Source organism: Trachurus japonicus, chromosome 16 (assembly GCF_045865225.1).
Source record: "Trachurus japonicus isolate A0001 chromosome 16, Traja_1.0".
NCBI classification, from domain to species: domain Eukaryota; kingdom Metazoa; phylum Chordata; class Actinopteri; order Carangiformes; family Carangidae; genus Trachurus; species Trachurus japonicus.
Genome location: NC_140922.1, coordinates 5,451,604 through 5,473,133, shown reverse-complemented (window position 1 = coordinate 5,473,133; position 21,530 = coordinate 5,451,604). Strand labels below are relative to the sequence as shown.

At 40.2% G+C, this 21,530-nt stretch overlaps 1 protein-coding gene across 2 annotated transcripts; it reads left to right on the top strand.

The window, feature by feature from the left end:
* Positions 1–3,349: 3,349 nt before the first annotated feature.
* Positions 3,350–20,729, top strand: LOC146971546 (retinoic acid receptor beta-like). 2 transcript variants are annotated; one of them, XM_085803537.1, is made up of 8 exons: positions 3,350–4,227; positions 9,295–9,455; positions 10,714–10,855; positions 14,650–14,816; positions 16,091–16,267; positions 18,202–18,406; positions 20,124–20,282; positions 20,377–20,729. In XM_085803537.1, the coding sequence occupies exons 1-8, from the start codon at positions 4,053–4,055 to the stop codon at positions 20,592–20,594; spliced, it is 1,404 nt and encodes a 467-aa protein (XP_085659663.1). In that variant the 5' UTR covers positions 3,350–4,052; the 3' UTR covers positions 20,595–20,729. The 2 variants fall into 2 exon arrangements, with proteins under 2 accessions (XP_085659663.1, XP_085659662.1); XM_085803536.1 differs by having other exon boundaries at positions 3,944–4,238; positions 9,309–9,455.
* The last annotated feature ends 801 nt before the right edge of the window (positions 20,730–21,530 follow it).

The following is a 21,530-nucleotide window of genomic DNA, read 5'->3' as shown; positions in this document are numbered from 1 at the left end:
CTAGCTGTGACTACTCCATGGAAGGCAATAATGTAGGTGTCTCTGTTGTTTCCAAAGCAAATAACCATCAAGTCTTCAACCACACAAGTGTTTTGTGTGCACCTTAATCAAATTTAAACAAGTGAGTCGTGTGACAATCAAATCTTTTAAATCACTTCCTTTGTTCACTCTCTGGATTCCAAAGTCATCTGGCAGTGTCTTACACAGGTAAATCAGACATTTGAATGAAATGCATATTAGCTTACACATCCTCTGTGCAAAACAGCCTCCAGGGACAATAAAAAAAACTATTGGCTTTCCATTTTGACCTCAAGTGACACTTGTCTGGGAAAACACTTAAACTCATGTTTCAATGTACGCATGAAGTGCTCAAATTTGTGAAATTTGAGTTTTGGCAGAACAACTACAATTTGATTTATAACACAATAAAATACAGTAATATGCAAGACTGACACAAAATTTGAAAAAGTATGGAGAGGTGGGATTAAAATAATTGATTTAAAATACTGACAAATACATGAATTAATATATTTATCAAGTCAAGACCATTTTGTAAGTGTAAAGAAATGTTTGTCAGTGGGGATCTGTAAATCTTCAGTAAGCATAAACACAATCAGTGAATAACGCTTATCTACCAGAGGATGACCTCCAACTGTGAGTTGAAATGTGCTAATTCATTGGTTTTCTATTATAAGCTATTGCATTGTACTATGTAAATGTGCCAAATGAGTTACTGGTCCCAGATGGTCCAAATTGAAAAAAAAAGAACACTGGCAAGCATTTATCAGTCATCATGAATGGCCTTGTTTGATATCTCAAGTTTGACCATTTAGAAAATCCAAATACAACTTCAAAGATGACTTGCAGAGAGCCATTTATAACCTGTAGTCATGTTCCGCCTTGTCTGACAGTGAAAATAAAGAGATATATTGCACTAATAAATAACCCTCAGTGGTGCCAGTAGAGTTTACAACTGGTTGTAAAGAAGCAAAAGGAGAAGGCTGTGAATCGTCTGGTCATTTTGCTCCTTTGTACCTTTTGGTGCCACACCATATTTGGACAAAATGCTGTGGACATTTGTATAAATGCAGAAAATGAGAAGCAGATGAAGGGTTTTTTACATCTATCTATCTATCTATCTATCTATCTATCTATCTATCTATCTATCTATCTATCTATCTATCTATCTATCTATCTATCTATCTATCTATCTATCTATCTATCTATCTATTCTGCAATGGCAATGAATTGGTGTCTTTTCATAGTGCTGGCACTTTATGTTTTTTTTTTGTTGGCTGAGTACCTGCAGCTGACATTCCCAACAGCCTTGGATATCATATATTATAAGTCATGTGAATGTGTGTGTATGTGTGTGTCTGTGTGCGTGTGTGCGTGCGTGCATGTGTGTGTGTGTGTGTGTGTGTGTGCGTGTGTGTGTGTGTGTGTGTGTGTGTGTGTGTGTGTGTGTGTGTGTGTGTGTGTGTGTGAGTGTGCGTGTGTGTGTGTGTGTGTGTTCGTGTTCGTGTGGACCATCTGAACATATTAAACAAAGATGGTGGACATGTTCAGCTAAACACCTGCTGCCACTAGTAGCAGCATTCACTCTAAAATGAACACAGCCACACATACTTTCTAGCATAGCTGTAGTCAAATCAGTATAGTTCCAAATCAGTATGATTTGACTACAGTTACTGTAACTTAGAGAGAGACTGAACTGAAACACATGAGTGAATGAATACTGGAGAAAGTGATTGAGATGGAGAGCAAGAAAAAATGTTAGACATGCTAAATGGGACAGAGGGAGGAGGAGGAGGATGAGGAGCCAGGGGAGGAGGATGGATAAAGGAGAAAGGAGGAGAAAGGGGGACAGGGGGAAGACTGAGCTGCAGAGAGGTCTACAGCAGCAGCAGCAGCAGCAGGCTGCAGGAATGTTTCACATGCCTGTCCTCCGGATGACCTCGCCTCCCTGGAGTGTGGGAGATACTGGGAGTAATTAGCCTCCTTTAACATTGGAGCTGTGCTGCCTCTACGCCTCAATGGGGTTAGCAGTGGCATTGAAGGAGATCAAGTGTATTTTCTTTCTTTTTTTTAAATTCAAACAAAATAACTTTAATGTTGTTCTTTGGCACCACCTGTCTGTAGAACTGCATCTCTCCTCAGTGCTTCATTTTCAGATGATGCATTCAGTTCCTTCTCTATAGTAGAGTTCTTTTTTGTTTTAACTTGGTCTCTGTCATTTCCAGCTGATGAATGTTGTAAATTAGTTCCATTATTTTGAAGTGGAACAGATTTCCTTCCCCCCACCCACCAACCCATCTTGCAGCTGACCTACTTAGTCTTCCGGTAGATTTAATTATGGCTCCTCCTAACTGCGAATATTTCTCACTTAAAGTCAAGGATCAAGAATTGAAGTGGACGTAAATGAAGAAAAACAGAGCCTAAAAAGTATTGATTTTGTAAAAGGCCACATGGTTTCAATCATGAAATGCCAATACTGGAATGTCAGTGTTATCTGCTTTGCTCTGATGCCCTTTATTTAAAACAGATGAGTTTTCCATTATAGCAAATCTGGATCCTAAAAACATGAATGTTTTCCAGCATGTTGTTGCTAATTCAGTATTAATATTTTTTTAATCAGTCAGATCAGACATTTTCTGACCAAATTAAAGCATACACTACAAAAAGCATGCAGTGCAATACATACGTATGTTCATCAAGTTGGAATAATTGCTTTTAACCTTTCTCATGAAATGATTGTGACAATGTGATTTATTCTATATCTTCTCAAAACTTTATCATCATAATATAGTATTGAACTTAGGGTTTTGAAGCCAGAGTCAGATGTGACAGTACGTTGGTTTGTTAGTTCATTAGTTATTTTTGTTGGTTACACAAATCAGAAGACAAGACCATGAGAAGTCAGGAAAAGAAAATTAAAATTGTTAAGATAAATATGATTGTAGCTGAAGGGTAATTGATGGACCAGCTATAAATATTTAATAACAGATTTTGGGTTATACCCAGATATGGGAAATCCTCTTACAGCTACATTCAACTCCTGAGGGGGGGGGCTGGGGGCTTTTGGGAAGAGCGCTGCCAAGGGTCTGAGCCAAAATACAATATGATGACCAACATTTTATAATAATTTTCTACTATCATAGTGGCCTTTATTGCTGTTACTGTTACTTGTATAACAGTAAACTTTATGACTTTAGAAAGTGAGACAAGTGGGACCTTTTGTTAATGATTTACTCACACACACTGCAGATTTGAAATGGAGTGTCCCTCATGGACAAATACAGAGGAATTTATTTATTTATTTATTTTATCAAAATGCAGTAGTTATAATTTATAACTAAATAACTAATTAAAGCTTATAGAACGTGTATAAATGACACCTTTTGAAAATGGCTGTGGCCAAACTTCTCATCTACCATCCTGCATTAAAGTGAATATTCCCTATCATGTCGACCCATTCCTGTATCTTGAATTGAATCTGAAGTCAGATTGAGATAGGCTGCTTTGAATTGAGTGAAGCACCTCGGTACTTGTTTCCACCGCTGATGGTGATGTCAGACAGCGGCTGGGTCATGTGAAGGTCAGCAGCGGAGGAGGTTCATGGAGAGTTCAGCCGCATACATTAGGTAACACCATCGGTCGCTGTGACATAACTAGTATGAAGCAGGTTGAGTTGAGACATTCGTCAATAAAGAAGAGATAAGAAGAAGGAGAAGAGGTAGAGGAAGAAGAAAGAGTCCTGGAACAAACTTTGTCATGCAAAACAGCCTCCAGATCCGGACGCTGTTAAACCGCTAGGTCTGTGTTCAGTCTGCGGGCTGCACGCCAACATGCAACCCGACGCTGCTCGTCTGAGGTAGATATACAGGTCGGACCCTGAATGCAACACGGTCATGTTCTACTGTTAAAACACAGTTTGCATAGTCTACAACTACATTTATTGGAAGAGTGGGAGAGAGAGAAAGAGGCCGTCACATCGTGAAGGATTCCCCATGCGGACAACATCTCCAGGCGGACTTCGCTGAGACCAGATCATGTTTGACTATATGGAATTTCAGTGTTTCGGTCCCGGGGAGATCATGGACTTCTACAGCTCGTCCAGCCCGGTGTGCATGCTGCAGGAACAGGACCCGGACCCGGACCAGGACTTGGCAGCCTTCTTCCCCGAGCTGATCGAGTCGGACTGGCAGGAGCACCGCTGCTCGCAATGTAGGTGCAAAGTGGTGGAGAGTGATGTTTGTATTCATTCATGTTTGAGCCACTCGTGTTTTGCTGCTCAGTAATAACAGGCCTGAATTAAATCTGTGTCTAACATTCTGAACAACTGTTGTTATTATCTAGGAAATATGTTGAATGAGGTCAATTTAATTCAAATAATGCAGCTCAAAATAAAATAAAAAAAGATCTAATGGCTCCATCAGAAAGGTGTTTCATATCTGTGCTGAACCAAATGAAAGCAGGTGGATTTACTGTCTATAACCCCCATCCACCACTTTAACCTGAATTTTCAAGTGTATCTTACTCTGTTGTGTAGGCTATATATACACATATAATATATGAAGAGTTCATTTGCAAAAGCAGATAAGTGCCATTTTGAAAAAAAATTAGCTGATGCTTTTGAATTATTCTTTACATAGTGTTGTTTTCAATAAAGCTTTATTTTTTTGAGTTACATCTGTTTTTGTACATCTCATCTCCTTGGTCAAAGCCACTCAACTTTGGTTTGACTGATATCACCTGGTGTAATTAATAATTAAACATTTTCAACAAAAAAAGGAGTTATCTGCTTTTGCAAAGGAACTCTTCATAGCCTATATATACTGTATATATACACACACACAGTATAATATACAGTTGTTCCGACAGGAATTACTTTCCAAACCCTATGCTGCACTGGTGGGTACAAAGGTATAGGTAACAGTAGATAAGGATGGACCCTTCATCATCAGCTAAATCAGTAAACCAACTTTAATTTGTAAAGCTCCTTTAATGCAGGTTGGTGCAAGTCAGGGCCATTTACAATTGACTGATAAGCTGATAACGAGACAGTACAAATGTAAACAGCAAAACAATTTGAAATAGCCTAAATAAAACTGACAGTATCAATAGAATAGATAAATGATGAAGTAAATTGCCGAAGAATTTAATCTAAAAGAAGTGAAACAAAACAGAAAATCCAGACTAACCTCTCCACGTTTGAGTGGTGAAACTGTCTGGCTCGATTATTTCATCAGGGTTTTTACATTTTCACTGAGGATTTGAGTTTTTGTCTGATGGCGTCTGGAGGACTTCACCTTCTACTGTAGCACTATTGTTTAACATCCTTATTTCAGAGTTACAGATATTCAGTGAGTGGCCTGTATCACACCATACTATAAGCAGATTTGAATGTTTTTGTACTCTAACTCTAAAGTAGTGGCTGCTGTATGAGCAGATGATGAATGATAATAGAGTAAAAAATAATATGTGAAATCTGTCTTCACATGAGAAGTAATAAATGTTACTGTCCCCTTTCAAATAAACTAAAAAAAATGAAATGAAATAATGTGCTTTAGACATTTAAATTTTCATAGTGTGTTTAAATTATTAAATTTATGAACTGCTTATAAATTCTATATGGGGCAGTTCAAGTGAAGATTTTCATTCTACATTTATGAACTTTACTTTATGTGACATTTTACGATGGTGAGTTTCCTCTTTTGACCAGAGAGGAGATGTGGAGTGAAGCAGAGAACAGGGTTCTGTATGTGCTGGTCTGTGTTTGGGACGGGGCAGGGCCGGTCAGTTTGGGGTCGCAGCGGGTTCAGCGAGCGGTCACCATCTCAGGAGGTCAGAGGAGAACCAGACTGTGCCAGTGGTGCTAGTGCTATTACTACTGCTACCTGTAGAAGTCCACAAGTTTTTGTTTTTTTTTATCTGAAAAGATTAGGGTTAGTAACCAAGTAAAAAAACATCTTCCTCTAAACGTGATGAACTTATCATATATTTCCTCTAAATCCTACTTGAAGTAAAGTACTTCAGTAAATGTCCTTTTACTGGATCCAAGAAACTGAACTGGTCAGGGAGAAAAGCATCAACACATTTTAATCATAAATTCCAATATTTCCTGATATGCCACAAACACACACTTAATAAATTAATTACATTTGATAATAAGTAACCCAAAGCTGCAGTCTTACACGGTTAGTTGACTGAAAATCATCTGTCTATTTCACTATTAATAAATTTACGTCATTTTTTTAAGCCAAAATGTCCTTGTTACACTTTATCAAATGTGACAATTTGATGCTTTTCTTTGTGACATTTGATGAAATGTGATTGTATTTTAGGTGATTGTATTAAAGCATCACTTTTGGAAATGTTTTGACATTTTTTATAACTATAAAACAGCATGAAACAATAAATGTATGGAAAAATAATAAATGACCACTGATAGAAATAACTGTTAGTTGCATGGTTACAACTGCTCTTCTCACAAATAGTTTGTCAGCAGACCACATGTATATCAAGGACTATGTTGATACTGTTTTGTCAGACCAGCAGCCCTTAAAGGAAAAATTTGAAATTCCCTAAATTTTTAACAAATTTATGAGAGAAAAACTTAACTGTATTAACTGTACACAAAACAACACATTTGCCTAGGTTTTTTTTGTTATTAAACTTTTTATTTGAAGAAAAAACAGCTGATACATGTTTCTCTACATAGCAAAAATAGATTTTAATGCCATGTATCATGTATGATTAACTTTATACATATCTTTCACTCAGTAGTTCATCAGGACCTTCAGTTGTTGGTCCTTATAGAATATTCTTTTGTTGATTTAAACGGTGCGTGCATTGTGACATACATCAAATAACACCACCTAAATTGGGGTTGAGGGTAACCTCTCTCCCCCCTCCCCCCACTCTCCTTCTTCTCCCTCCCTCTCTCTGCCTCTCATCAGTCAGTTGGGCTTGTGGCATGCTCCTGCATTGTTTTGTGCTGGGAGAAGGCTTGGGCTGATGGGGGTGTCCTTGTTTGACCCGACGATTCCAGGTTCAGCTGGAGGCCACGGGTTCAAGGGGATGGAAACCAACATTTTTTCTCGTTTTGTTCCCTTTTCAAAAAGGCTCTCTTGGTTTTCTGTCAGCACTGGGGCTGTGGAGTTGACCGGAGAGTCGGTGGGAGGCTGAGCGTAGCCGCACACAGGCTGGAGAAAACCTCCCGCTTTCCCTGCCCGCTGTGATTGATGGAGGGAAATGTTACGTTTAGCTGAAAGAAAATGGGGGATAAATCCCTGCTACAGTAGGAAGCCTCTCATCTTGGCAGCTCAGCTGTAGATTTTAGTGAGAGGGGAACTCACAACCCTTGTGGGTCTGTGATGCGTCAGAGAAACCAGGCTGATGAGGCTGGCCTCCTGTGGACACAGCTAGCACCCACCCACTCTGCTGTTTGAAAAACTGAACAATACATAGGAGTGAGTGGGGAAGGGACACTTTCCTCGTCCCTGTAGTGTCTGATAAGGGCTTTACAACAGTGTCCTGCCCCATCAGCTGCACATATCATCATGCAGTATCAAGTATCATGCTCTTAGATCATTACTTGACTTTGCTCATGAAAACTTTGTGAAATTGAACACACGGAGCAGAGAGCCAAGGAGGAAAAATACCACCAACTTTCTTCTCAACTTGAATATATAAAGTTTTTGTTGTTATTTCCACATTTGTTTATGTGCACACAACATTTTACTTGCTTTAGAAGCCGAAAGTCTAAACACAAGAGAAAGTCATGTATTTATGTCTTTGACTCATCAGGCTTTCTATTGCTCGCAAGTTTTGCTATTACACCACGTTAAAACACAACACTGCTTAGAGGCTGTTTGATAACCTCTCGTCTTTTACCACCAACTTTCAAATAGCACATTTAAAGCAGAAGTAAGTGGTCCGGTCGTTTTCGCTAATGCTGCGTTCCAGGCAGGCTTTTGAAATCGTAAATTACAGCTTCAAGTCACAACTTACGACTTTGTAGCGTTCCAGGCAACCCACTCGTGTTTTTCCGACCTGTTTTACCGGTGAAAGTCACTATAACGGCCACTCGTAACTTCTGACCGGTGAACTCGTACCAGATCGAACTGGTACGACTTCGGAAAAATACGAGTTTACTTGAACGCACCATAACAGTCCTCGTCCCTACGTCGCCACATTCACGGCGTTCCTTGGCTGCACACACAGCCCTGCATGCCGTTCTCTCTCCTCATTGGATAAAAACTGTAGGATACGATAAATGTTTTCTCTTCGGCTCAGAGCAGAGCAGAGTGACTGACAGACCCGTGTTTCAGACCAAACACTCTATGTAAGTGATTGCTGTCGGAAGATATAACTATTTAAGACTTATATTAACACAAATATATCACTTACTTCTGCTTTAATTTAAATCTTATTATGACAAGTAAGTTATTTATGATTACGCTTCATTTTTCCAGCTTTTGTTTCCTCATTGAGTTCTTACTGTAGTGAGGCAAACTGTCATTGTATCCCCTCTGAAAATGTACATTTTATTCCAGCAAGGTCAAGTTGAAATAGCTCAGATGCCTATTTGACTATGAGATCTAAAAAACTGACACAGAGGTCACAGAGAGTATGTGCTCACTCAGTATATTTCAATCTGCATTTTTAACATATATTTCCGCTGTACAAATTGGATTTTTGTCCTAATGCTGCCATTAGAGAAACGGTCCAAGAGTCACTGGAACAATAGGATTCTTCCCCTGGAGATAATGAATGTTTAAACCAGAGGTTAGACAGAAAGCATAATGCTACCATGAGGTCGGTTAACATTGGGACATAGCTATAGAGCTCTTTGTTTGTTTGTTTTTTGCCATCTGGCAAATTTTAAAATGACCCCGAATTACAGATTAGCAGCTCATGTTGGCCGTCTGTGCATGGATTTACAGGCAACCATCACTGGATTATTTGAAACGGCAGAAAACCTTTAAATGTGATGGTTCTAAAAGAAGTTCTGGATTTAAAAACATGTTTTTCGATTATTTCTCTGTAGGTTTCTGGCCATTTATTTGCAATATACACCAGAGATAATGTACATACATGTGTGTATGAGTGTTGAATGAGTTATGGCTTCAAAAACATTGATTATTGACACAAATTGTGACAGTGACACAGATCAATCTGTTGTTAATAAGCATGTAGCACCTACTCTACTACAGATGGACTGAGATCAGCAGATCTGATGGAGTGTGTGTCTTCAGTGTTGTAAGGTGTGATGTTGTGTGTTTGCAGCGGTGGGCAGCCAGAGCTCCAGCTCCAGCTCCAGCTCAGATGATCTCTTCGCCAGCCCGGCCTCCCCGCCTCCACCTCCTCGTACTTACAAGCCCTGCTTTGTGTGTCAAGACAAGTCATCGGGCTACCACTACGGAGTCAGCGCCTGTGAGGGCTGCAAGGTAACACATCAGGCCTGTGGTCCGCTCCATCACATGCAACTTAGCATTTTGTGAAGATGCGTCATGCTTCAAACAAACAGGGGATGGACCCAGCTGCAGAGCTCTCAGAATAAATGACATAATGAACTTAATAGGTTAATGCACATTACTGTTTCACAGGAAGTGTATAATTCAGGGCTCTGTCATAATTAGTCAGTTATTGATTCCTGTGTTTGCTCAGAGGAGTCACCACAGGGACAGTAATCAAGCATTTCATTCATTTTAGATTTAAAAACAGGAATTGTAAATCCCTGGTCCTCCATAAACTGCAGGACCTCAACTCACCACATGTGTGTGTGAGTATATTGTGTAGTGTTGTACACAGTGAACAGTGTATCCATTCAGACAATGGTGTGGTTCTCACATTTCTTTCATGTTTTTCTTGTTTTTTAAACTAAATGTGACATTTCCATGGAAACTGATTGGACCCATTGGATTGTCCATAGTTTCCACAAATACAAACGTATACACAGGGAAATTATATGTGTACATATACATACCCCACACATACATATCCATACGGGTAAACATATCACACCTAATACACAATAAATTAAGCTTATAAAAATTATAATAATTAATAAGAAAAAGAAAAAATAGGTTATAATCTGGTCGATATCCTACAAGCCATTTTGGAACCTCGGTTTCTACTTTATGTATTTATCACAGTTTTTGTCTCATTGCTCTCTAGAACATTTCTTTACTCATCCAGAATTGTAAAGCAACATAACAAACATCTAAACAATGAAATCATAGAAACAAGACAACATACAATTAAATGAAAGAAATAAAATCAAACAAAAGGCAGGATTGATACTCTTGTGTTACCTGTATAACATTTTTTCAGTCAGTGATCCATTGGCCAGGATGGACAGAATTAACTGTTTCTGTTTACCTTTAACAATAATGTGATGGACGTAGTGCAATAAGTCTTCTTGAATGGAGAAATCCAACATTAGTCATTTTTGTTTGCATTGTTATTCTGTTGAAGTCAAACTTTTGGCCTCAATGGAATCATCAGGCTACATTTTACTGTTTGTGATCAACATTAACCATGTTCCAGTGAAATATCCTTATTTAAGGACCGATGTGATGAAATATTGCCGTGTAATACATCTACACAGGGTGTTTTAAACATTTTCTGTCACAGCAGACAGGATTAGTTGTATTACTCTGAATCATTAATGCCTTCTCTTTCCTCCCATGTCGGGCTCCGCAGGGCTTCTTCCGCCGTAGCGTGCAGAAAAACATGGTGTACACGTGTCACCGTGACAGAAACTGTATCATCAACAAGATCACCAGGAACCGCTGTCAGTACTGTCGGCTGCAGAGGTGCTTCGCTGTGGGGATGTCGAAGGAGTGTAAGTGTCTGACCCTCTCAGATTTAGCAGGAGGCGAAAGGTTAGATGAGAAGAGGGAGGAGTGTGTTCTGTGGAAGGGTAGAGACAGGAGAGTGGATCGTAGTAGGAGCCCTGTGTCAGAGAGAGGAAGGCTGAAGTAAAAGGTGAATGAAAGGTCAGTGCCATTACCAAATATTGAGGCAGGTGTTTCTGCAGAAGCAGTTGCATCATCATAAGTGACTCATGGAACCACAGTGCAAGCTATGCACACTGCAGTGGACAAATATCAAATAAGCTCAACTTGAAATAACTTTATTTATCTGTTCGGAGCTTCATTAGTGTAAAAGCATCAGTTAGTAAACAGTCTGCACACACATACAACTGTAGAGGGCTCATCCACCTAAGACAGTGGCCAGTTGGAGACATGATGAATCAAAACATAATAGAATATCCACTGAAATAAAAAGGGTTAAACAACGTAGTCTCTAAAATGAGAAGATTATCCATTTTAAAAGTGTGATAGATGTCAGTGATCTGTTGTGTTGATGTTTGACCTGAGGGTAAGTGACTGTACAGTACTCTCTGTGTGGGGGGTGAGTGTAAAAACCGAATAGTGGTTCTTGCTCTGTGTCTGATTGGGTGGTGGTGGATGTTGGATACAGATCCAAAGCAGGCTGTGATATTTATGTCTACATGACGCTGACAGGACAGACTGGTGGCCTATGCTCTTTGTCTGCTCCTGTGTCACTGTCCTATGAATAGCATCAGGATTTATGCATGAAAACTATGACTGAATGGTGACTGATGTTTTCTGTCCCATTCATGAGAACTGAGATCGCACTCATGCTGTGTCAGATACAAAGGTTCATTTGGTCTCAAGAGATGAACTGATTAGAGGTTGGTGGTCAAAGGTCAAAGGTCAATCTGGCACATCTTTTGAAGCTAAAGTGGTGGAGATGTGAAAAAGTGAGGGGAAGAAAAATAAAATATTATTTAAAATGTTAATTTATTTATTATTATCTATTTATTTGGAGTGGAAAAGAAGGTGGCAGCATTCAGGGAAAGTATTATTGTAGTATGATAGAAAATTGAATAATCATAACAATTATTATTATTATTATTATTATTATGAATGAATTATCTATAACTATGTTGTTATTATAGCTGAAAGCAAAGATGAAGAGAGGTTAGACGGGTTTTGGTTGGGGTGCAGGTTTATGGTGTACAGGGTAAAGCATAACCCCTACCCCTCACCCACTGATCTCACTACTCTCTCTTTACTCTGTCTGTTCAGCTGCCAAAATCCAGAAGCTGTGGCTTGATGAAAAAATGTTGAACTATTCATTTGAGAGGCCTTTTATTATTTCTGTGCATTCAGAGCACTAAGCTATCTGCAGACCTTTCTTCACCCCGCGGCGTTTCCATCCATGCAGCAACAAAGCTGCCCTGTCTTCTCTTGGTGGGAGTTATTGGGGCTGAACGTAGTACTATGGTTATACCAAAAGCTGGAGATACTATTCTCAGTTCGTGTACTACAGTAACACCACAATATAAAATACTCCAATCCTGCATTTGAAAATGCTTCATTTATATTTAAAGAATAACTCATTCTTCCTGAGATATGATGAATTACATAATTAATATTGATGCAGGAATGTGTAAGCAGCATTTTTTTAATAAGCAGATACACAAATACCTCAAAAGTACACTCAAGTACAGCATTTTTGTACTTTCCTCCTCTTCTTTTTAGAAAAGAAGAAATACAGCATTATCTATGGATTTATTCTCTGTCTAATCTGACTGGCCGTGAGGAGTTGAAGTGCAGTGGCACTCGACTGTACACGAGAAACAAAGTCAAACTCAGTCAGAATCCAGAAGGGGGGAAGTGACCTAGATAAGAGAGTGTGTGTTATGTGGAGGGGGAGGGCGGCAGTGAGGGACCCACCCAGCCACATGTTCTCGTTGGTGCTGGCCCAGACACACATACACATTACATAAATACATCACATGTAGCAGACTGATGGATGCTATGTAACTGCTTGCTGGCTGCGGCAGCCGGCGTGTAATGTGAGCTCACTAGTGTGTTTACACAATGAGGACTGGATGTAGGGCATCCAGATAGAGGAGGAGGAGGAGGAGGAGGAGGAGGAGGAGGAGGAGGAGGAGGAGGAGGAGGAGGAGTGGAAGAAGACAGAGACTGAGGTGTTGCATAATCACAAGCTCCCCTCACATGTGCGTAGCTGCCTGAGCCAAAGTCAGTGGAGCACCATGTTGACACCGTTACCGGAGCAATTATGAAAGACTAACCTGGTTAGGCCATGTCAGCCGGCTTCACGTGCTCCCTGGTGGAGCAGAGAATCCACACAGCCCACGGCCAACCGCCTCCACCACAGACACAGGCCAGTGAAATCTGCTGTAGTAGTTATTTTTAGATGCTTTAAGAATCTGAAATTCCCTTACTGTAGCTCCCATGGTATGAGGTTCAGTGACCTGGATACTGAACACTGAAATAAAAACAAAAAAAATTAAAGGGACACCGAGGAGTTTGTATTTGGTTATAAAAGAGTCTCATATTAATGTGGATGAATCTACGTTACCCACACTTGTTAATGGGTCCATTTTCGATAAATATATCGTTTTGTCTTTATTGTTATTTTGTTATTATTTAGTGGTCGGCTCGCCCAGGATTTCCTATTTTCGGTCATGGAAATAACGCCTCCGAATCGCCATTTGTGGACGGTATCTGATCGTCTTTGAACCTCCGACTTTCATTCTTGATTTGAAAACATTCTTTTCGCTTTCGTCCATCTTCGACCGGTCCAAGAATTTCACTGTGCATGTGGAGGCTCATGGGAAATGTAGTGTGAAAACACTTCACTTTCCAAAACTCCTCGTTATCCCTTTAAAACAACACCATATGGCCAAAAATAAGGGGAAACACATGTGACAGGAGGACAGGAGTAGTCTTTTGTTTATTATATGCAGTGTATATGAAGCTAAAGAGGAACTATGTAAGTCTGGTCGCTTTTCCGCTGTTTTGCTAACCCTCCTCTTGGCCATGTGCATTTGTTTACAACAAATCCAGCAAGAAAGCAATCAATAGAGCGGTAGATAACGTTATATGTCATATACAATATTACGATGTGTATATTTGTGTAGTTTAATCTGTCATAAACAAGAGATTACTAGTTACAAGGCGCGTCACGGTGTGCAGAGACGAGAGCTGGGACACTGGGGCGGTGGCTCTGATCTTGCAAAGTTATTTTTCAGCCAAGAGCCAATAAGTGACACGCATGTGGAAGGCAGAGAGCCTGCATTTACCCTGTAACAAGTTAAGCCATTTATTAAACCATCACAATGAATCCAAATCTGTTTAATTAAGGTAAAAATGTAGCATAGTTAAGATACAAATCCTGCATAGTTCCTCTTAAGGTAAAGTAAAAACTATAACATGTCAATGCTAATTTCTTTGGACACCATTATATTGTTTGATGCACGATAAACACATGTGTGATATTGACCATTGACCCATAGTTTAAATCAGATTTTTTTTATGCCAAATGCAGTGAGGCCCCCAACACTTTGAGGACCTCTAGATAATATGTGTCACTGTTTTTGTTTTAAAACAAAATGTTAAAGTTACATTTGCATAAAGCAGCATATTTGTCCAAATACAAATAAAAAATGGCATCAGTTGTATGATTAATCATATTTAAAATGTGGAGAGTCATGTGAGTAATGTACTTAATATACACACACATAAAATCTTGCTGTTCCATGGTCATCTTCTAACTGGGCTGGTCCTTCTCCCCCAGCGGTGAGAAACGACAGGAACCGGAGGAAGGGGAAGAAAGAAGAGGTGAAGATGACGATCATGGAGACGTACGAGCTGACGGCAGAGCTCGGCCTGATAGTGGAGAAGATCTGCAGGGCTCATAGAGAGACCTTCCCCTCCCTCTGCCAGCTGGGAAAATACACCACCGTGAGTCTTGACCTGATGTTAAACAACAGAGCTTTCCTCTCTCTCCTGTCATTCATTTAACTAGAGCCTATTTTATAGGAAGCAGCTAAATCATGGACTTTAAAACTTGCCTCTTTTTTTACATATTTTTTTCAACATTTCTGTGTAAAGAAATTATTTTTTCTGTAGAAGCAAAATAAGCTTAAAGTAGCAGGACTTTTTACTTTACAGGATCACCCAGCTCTGAAAACCTCACGGGGAATGTACTGTACTGTAGGAGTGTCTGCTGTGATCTGAAGCTAGAGGAGATTTTGAAATAATCAGGGGCCATTTGACATGTGACATGTGATTATCATTCAGAGACTGAAAGGTCAGAGCATGATGTTCAGAGTGGTCGACACATGGTTAATGAGTTATTTTACAGAAACCTTTGAATTTTTCAGTGTGGCCATAATAGTTACAGAGTAATAGAGCCGGGGTTATCAGACAGAATGAGTCACAGCTAAAGAAAGAATCACCCTAAAGCAATATTTGATCAAATCTTATTTTAAGGATCTTTAATTATCTAATAATGCTCCAGGATAATTTGCAGAAATAACTTTGGTACAAAGATTTGGACAAAAGTTGTGGATTTTTGATTCCATTTTCATCAATTTTCCTTTATTCTAATGAATTAAATCGTACGTTTTCCTACCTGTAGAAAAACATGACTTAGGACTAACTTATGCTGGTGATTAATTAGAATCAGTTAAGGTACGAGTGCTAAGGTTTGTTGGCCTAATGCTCCAGTTGTGTGTGTCACTATTACACACAGGTTTTGCACATGTAAATAGAGGAAAATCAGGAAAAACAAAATAGGAGGATTGAGTAGAGGTCTACACAAATACTGTGACCGCTTCACCTCTCAACCACAAAGCAAAAAGAGCTAATAGCCCAGAAACCACAGGTAAATCTGTGAAGCCTTCCTTGTTGGTGGAGATGTAAATCCAACAACAAAAGGGGAAATTTGCATACTGGCCATCTATAAACTCACATTAAGTACATAGTGTTGTTCATGCAAACTGGGACAATCAGGAAAAACATCCCATCCTTTCATGACACAAAGGCAAAAACTCCCTAATGCACTGCAAATACAGCGATCTGACTGGTGTCATGTGACCTGTTCAGTAGCTTCTGGTTAAACAGAACAAACTTCCTGGTTTTAAATCAATCAGGAGACCTTCTCTGAAGCATGAGACCTCCACTCTGACCGGTGAACCTCTGACATGATGCTGCTCTCCATCTTTTCTCTCCAGAACTCCAGCTCAGACCACAGGATCCAGCTGGACCTCGGCCTGTGGGACAAGTTCAGCGAGCTTGCCACCAAGTGCATCATCAAGGTGGTGGAGTTCGCCAAGCGGGTGCCGGGTTTCACCGGCCTGACCATCGCCGACCAGATCACCCTGCTCAAAGCCGCCTGCCTGGACATCCTGGTGCGTCCGTCCTCAGACAAATTCCCACTTTTGTATTTGAGGTTGAAGTTGATGATCAGATTGGAATAAGGATCTGAATGAGAGTTACACATGTATGCAAATGTACGCAGACAAAACACGTGTACACAGCTCCTCCTGTGATTGACACCTTTCTGAATCATGAATCGTCTCACAGAGAGAGAGAGAGAACAGCCCTCAGGCAGAGAGTGTTTCATCATTTATCCTCCGTCAGTCTTCCTCCTTATTCACCGCCAGGTCTGTCCATCATCAGAGCCTTCGGATTTACCCTGAGAGCAGCAGGGAAGGGCCATGTGCGATCACAAGTACTATCACATCTCCTCTTAACACATTTTCCCCCTACTGAGGCATTCTGGGACTTTTCTTCGCCAGGTTCATATCAGTCACTCTTTGCCCTGCCCTGCCATATGTCATGGTGTAATAACAGCACATGTGCAGCGAGCTGTGCATCATCGGGATCTGCCAAGGTGCAAGTGTCCCTGGTGTTTACAAAGACCAGGAGACTGTGGTGTCTCGCAAGACACACCGATTAATTAAAAGACTCAGTACAACTCTTTTGCACCATGCCGTCAAAATAGCAAAAGATATACTGTATGGTAATAGATCTCTGAGAGTGAAGAGAAAATATTGAACAGCAACAACAAATTTTTGAAACTGGGTAACACTTTACAATAAGGGTCCCTTAATTAACGTTAGTTAGTATATTATTAAGCATTAATTAATATACTAACAATCATTATTATGTATTACTTAGGATTAGGAAACACATTAATTAATGTAGCCTATTAGTAAGCAGTTAATTAATGTTTATTACTCAAAGTTAGTTAATAAATTTAAAAGTTGAATAATGTAATTAGTTATCATTATGTATGCATTACTCAGCATTAATTAACACATTAGTTTATATATTAAAGCTTACCAATGTACTAACTACCGTTAATTAAGGGACCCTTATTGTAAAGTGTTACCTGAAACTGTTTCTTGACAGTCTGATGAAGATTGCCTTGTGCATATGAATCAGAAACACACAGTTATTATGTTACAGTGATCCATTCCACATAAACAGTATATAATAGAAATAAAAACAGTAAGGCCCTATCCACATGAAAATGTTTTTTTGATAAACGCAGGTTTTTTCAGGTTTGGGGGGTCCGTCACACACAAATGTATTGAAAACGGCTTAAAAAACAGAGATTTTTAAAAACTCTGGCCACAGTGAATATTTTTAAAAACGTATTTATAAGCGTATTTATTTTGACGTGTGGACAAGATAAAGGGACATTTAACAGCATTGATGCGTATTCATGTGTGGACATAGATATTTTAATACCTGAACTTGTGTGGACGGGAATATTGAACAGTAAGAATTCCATGTATTCAAAAAAAAACGTTTTCGTGTGGATAGGGCCTAAGTGAGGCTGTAACAAGTCGATTGAACCGAGTGCAGCTGTTTGACTATCACAGTCAGCAAAGTGTGCGTGGCTTGGCTCCATAGACAGCAGTATTTTGCTATTTGGCTGTTTGTGCTGAAGTCGCTACAACTAGAGAAGTTTGCGGTCGGCAAAGCTGATCTCTGGAGGGGGGGTTCTACTCAGTCTCACGGTGTGTTAGACTAATTGTTAAGTTTAGGCCAGAATATCCCTTTAATATTTACATGTCACTTACAGTGAAAAGTGAAAATCAAGGCTTTTAATGTGAAATAGATGGAGGACATCAGCATATACTTGAGGACATGAGAAATGTTTTAGTCTCTCATAATGTGATGACAAGTTTTATTGTTATCAGCATTAAAGGCTATTTTATTATTTTAGGTTTTGTATTTCAAAATAAAGTGTTTGAGATTGTGTAAAGATGCCACACTGAAGCTCTGCTCCTCATGTGAGTCTTCCCTCTGGTTTTCCCCCTTTTTCATTCAGATCCTGAGGATCTGCACTCGCTACACTCCGGGCCAGGACACCATGACCTTCTCTGATGGGTTGACCCTGACCCGTACTCAGATCCACAACGCTGGATTCGGACCGCTGACGGATCAAGTGTTCACTTTTGCCGGGCAGCTGCTGCCGCTAGAGATGGACGACACAGAGAGCGGGCTGCTCAGCGCCATCTGCCTCGTCTCTGGAGGTACGGGAGCTCAAGACTTTATTCATCTCACACATGGGAAATTTGGTTGTTACAGTAGCATTGTAGCATACAAGGTAAAACAAAAATATAAAAATATGCAACTATAAAAATATAAAATGATATGAAAACAAAAGAGAGATAAAGACATTCTTTACAGTTATGTGCCAAATTATTTCTAGAGTATATACAGTTATTTACAAAAAATAAAAAATAAAAAATAATATTTGCACAGTGTTGATAGAAAATAAACTATTGCATAAATGGGGGTTGTATGGAAGTGTACAGGAGTAAGGTGTGCAGTTTGTACACAGAAATGGTGGTGTTGGACATATATAAAATAAAATAGATAAAACTGTGTAAATACAGTCTTAATCAGTGTTTTTCAACCTTGGGGTTGGGACCCCACGTGGGGTCGCCTAGAATTCAAATGGGGTCACCTGAAATGTCTAGTAATTGAAAAAAAAAATTACTGAAAAAAATATTTTTTTTAAGTAATTATTATTCTTTTTAAAATTATAATTAAAAACACCACACACAATCTTAAACAACTGTATTCTATACTTTAACTTTCTCAAATATAAATCGAGTTCAAATAAAATGCAGCATATAAAAATATCTGAGCTGGCGCATCTTGATTGACATGACTGCACAGGATCACAGGGTCGGCAGGAATTTGTGATATCAAAATGGGGTCACAACCCAAAAAAGGTTGGGACCACTGGTCTAAATAGTGGAGTGAAATGTGTAGGGCTGTCCCTAAGATTATATGGACTAATCGATTACGTCGATGACGTAAATACGTCAACAGGTACAACACAGCATCGGGTTGTGAACCATAGACTGTAACACGTGCAGCAGAAAAACACATGCTGTACCACAGCAGCACCACAGCGATGAACGAGCACCTGAAGCTGCAATATCGTTCCGTTCATTCATCTCCGCATAGCGCTCTTTCGCCGTTATTGACTCTCTCTCTCTCCCTCTCTCTCTCTCTCATACTGTCCGATCGCGGACCCCCTGCGCCCCCCTCCCTCATGAGTCGTCGGACGATCAGACCACCCGCCACAGTCTCCTTGCAAACCTGTGGGAAACACTGGTTCCGCTGCTTTATGTATCCATAGATGCAAACACGTGCGTCCTCGTGTTGTCTTTTTTTTTTTTTTTTATCCACTCGGCTGCTGCTCTGTGCACCCGGACGCAGCACAGCAGCAGATCGTATGTGAGGGTGATGTCCTGCACCCCGGCTTAAAAAACATCCTAGAGGAAACACTGGTCTGCTCCATGACTATACTAAATAAATGTGCATATTCAAAATCCTTGTGCTAATATTTCAGTGTGCACTCTGCTTTATCTGTCTGTTTTCCAGGTTAAAGCAAACTGATGTGGCACAGTTTTTCCCCTCCAAACAAAAAAAAGATTATTTAGAGGAACGCACACCAGAAAGAGCATGAAGAATTTAAATAAGAGAAGTGTTCAGAAGTGTTTTTTTGCAAATGACTAATCGTCAACCAAAAAATAATCGTTAGATTAGTCAAAAAATTAATCGTTAGACTAATCAACTAATCGAAAAAATAGTCGATAGATTAATCGGGAGAAAAATAATCGTTTGGGACAGCCCTAGAAATGTGTGGCTAGCGCAAAAATGACAGTGAACCCAACAAGTGGAACTGGTCCTGAAACTTGTCGTCCTGTCATGTGTTCTGTGTCTTGTCCTCAGACCGTCAGGACCTGGAGGAGCCGTCCAAGGTGGAGGTGCTGCAGGAGCCGCTGCTGGAAGCGCTGAAGATCTACTCCCGCAAAAGGCGACCCAGCATGCCCCTCATGTTCCCCAAGGCCCTCATGAAGATCACCGACCTGCGCAGCATCAGCGCTAAAGGTCAGAAAACCACCGACAAGCCGAGAGCTGGTCCTTCATTACAGTCAGGAGCTGTCCTCAGTGTGTAGAAACCTCTCTGTGTCCGTCTCCACAGGGGCCGAGCGGGTGGTGACGCTGAAGCTGGAGATCCCGGGCTCCATGCCTCCGCTGATCGAGGAGATGCTGGAGGACCTGGAGGAGCTGGAGGAGCACCAGAAGAAACGGTCGGGAGGGGAGGGGAGCACCGCGCCGCACACGAACCCCTCTCCGCTTGCTCACTCAAAGAACGTTTTTCCTCCGTCTTCCCGCGCAGAGAAACCGCAAGCTACATAAAGTGCAGATGCAGTCCAGAGGGTTCCCAGTGTCTTACCTCAGTATTTGGCCGGAGAACTTGTCAGCCAGTGTTCACAGATTGATCTGCAGTTGTGATGAAGAGTGATAAAGATGCAGTAATGTCTTAAAGGGATAGTTCACCCAAAATTCAAATTTCACTCATTATCTACTCACCCTCATGTCGACTAAGAGCTGTGAGAATTTTCAGAGTCCTCCGTTCCTTCTCTGGGTTACGGGGGGGTCCGCGCAGCAGCATTTGTCCATATAATGGTTGTGAATGGATACCAACTTTCTTTGTCCAAAAAGACACACCAAAAAAACATCCAAATACCTCCATACTGCTCGTCTGTAATGTCCCTCTTATATTGAAGCCCCGACATGAGAAATTGTTCCGCCGGTCAGTGCAAATCACACAGGAAGAGCAGTGAACTGAGACACTGGGAGCTTATTTAATTTTTTTCGGAACAATTTCTCATGTCGGGGCTTCAGTACCAGAGGGACATTACAGACGAGCAGTATGGAGGTATTTGGATGTTTTTTGATGTGTCTTTTTGGACGAAGACAGTTGGTATCCATTCACAACCATTATATGGACAAATATTATTATATGGAGACCCCCGTAACTCAGAGAAGGCACGGAGGACTCTGAAAATTCTCACAGCTCTTAGTTGACATGAGGGTGAGTAGATAATGAGTGAAATTTCAATTTTGGGTGAACTATCCCTTTAACCAGTTCATGTTTCCTTTTTTTTTTTTTTTTTCCTTTTGGTCGCAGTCACCTCATAACCTCTGAATCAGCCTCAGCTGTTCTTTATCTGGTTTTTACTGTATTTATATTTGCATGAGATATCACATGGATTCTTTTTTTTCTTTTCTTTTTTTACCTCAATAACAACGCTGTTAGCATTAGTGTAGCAAACATAGGAAATGTATTGG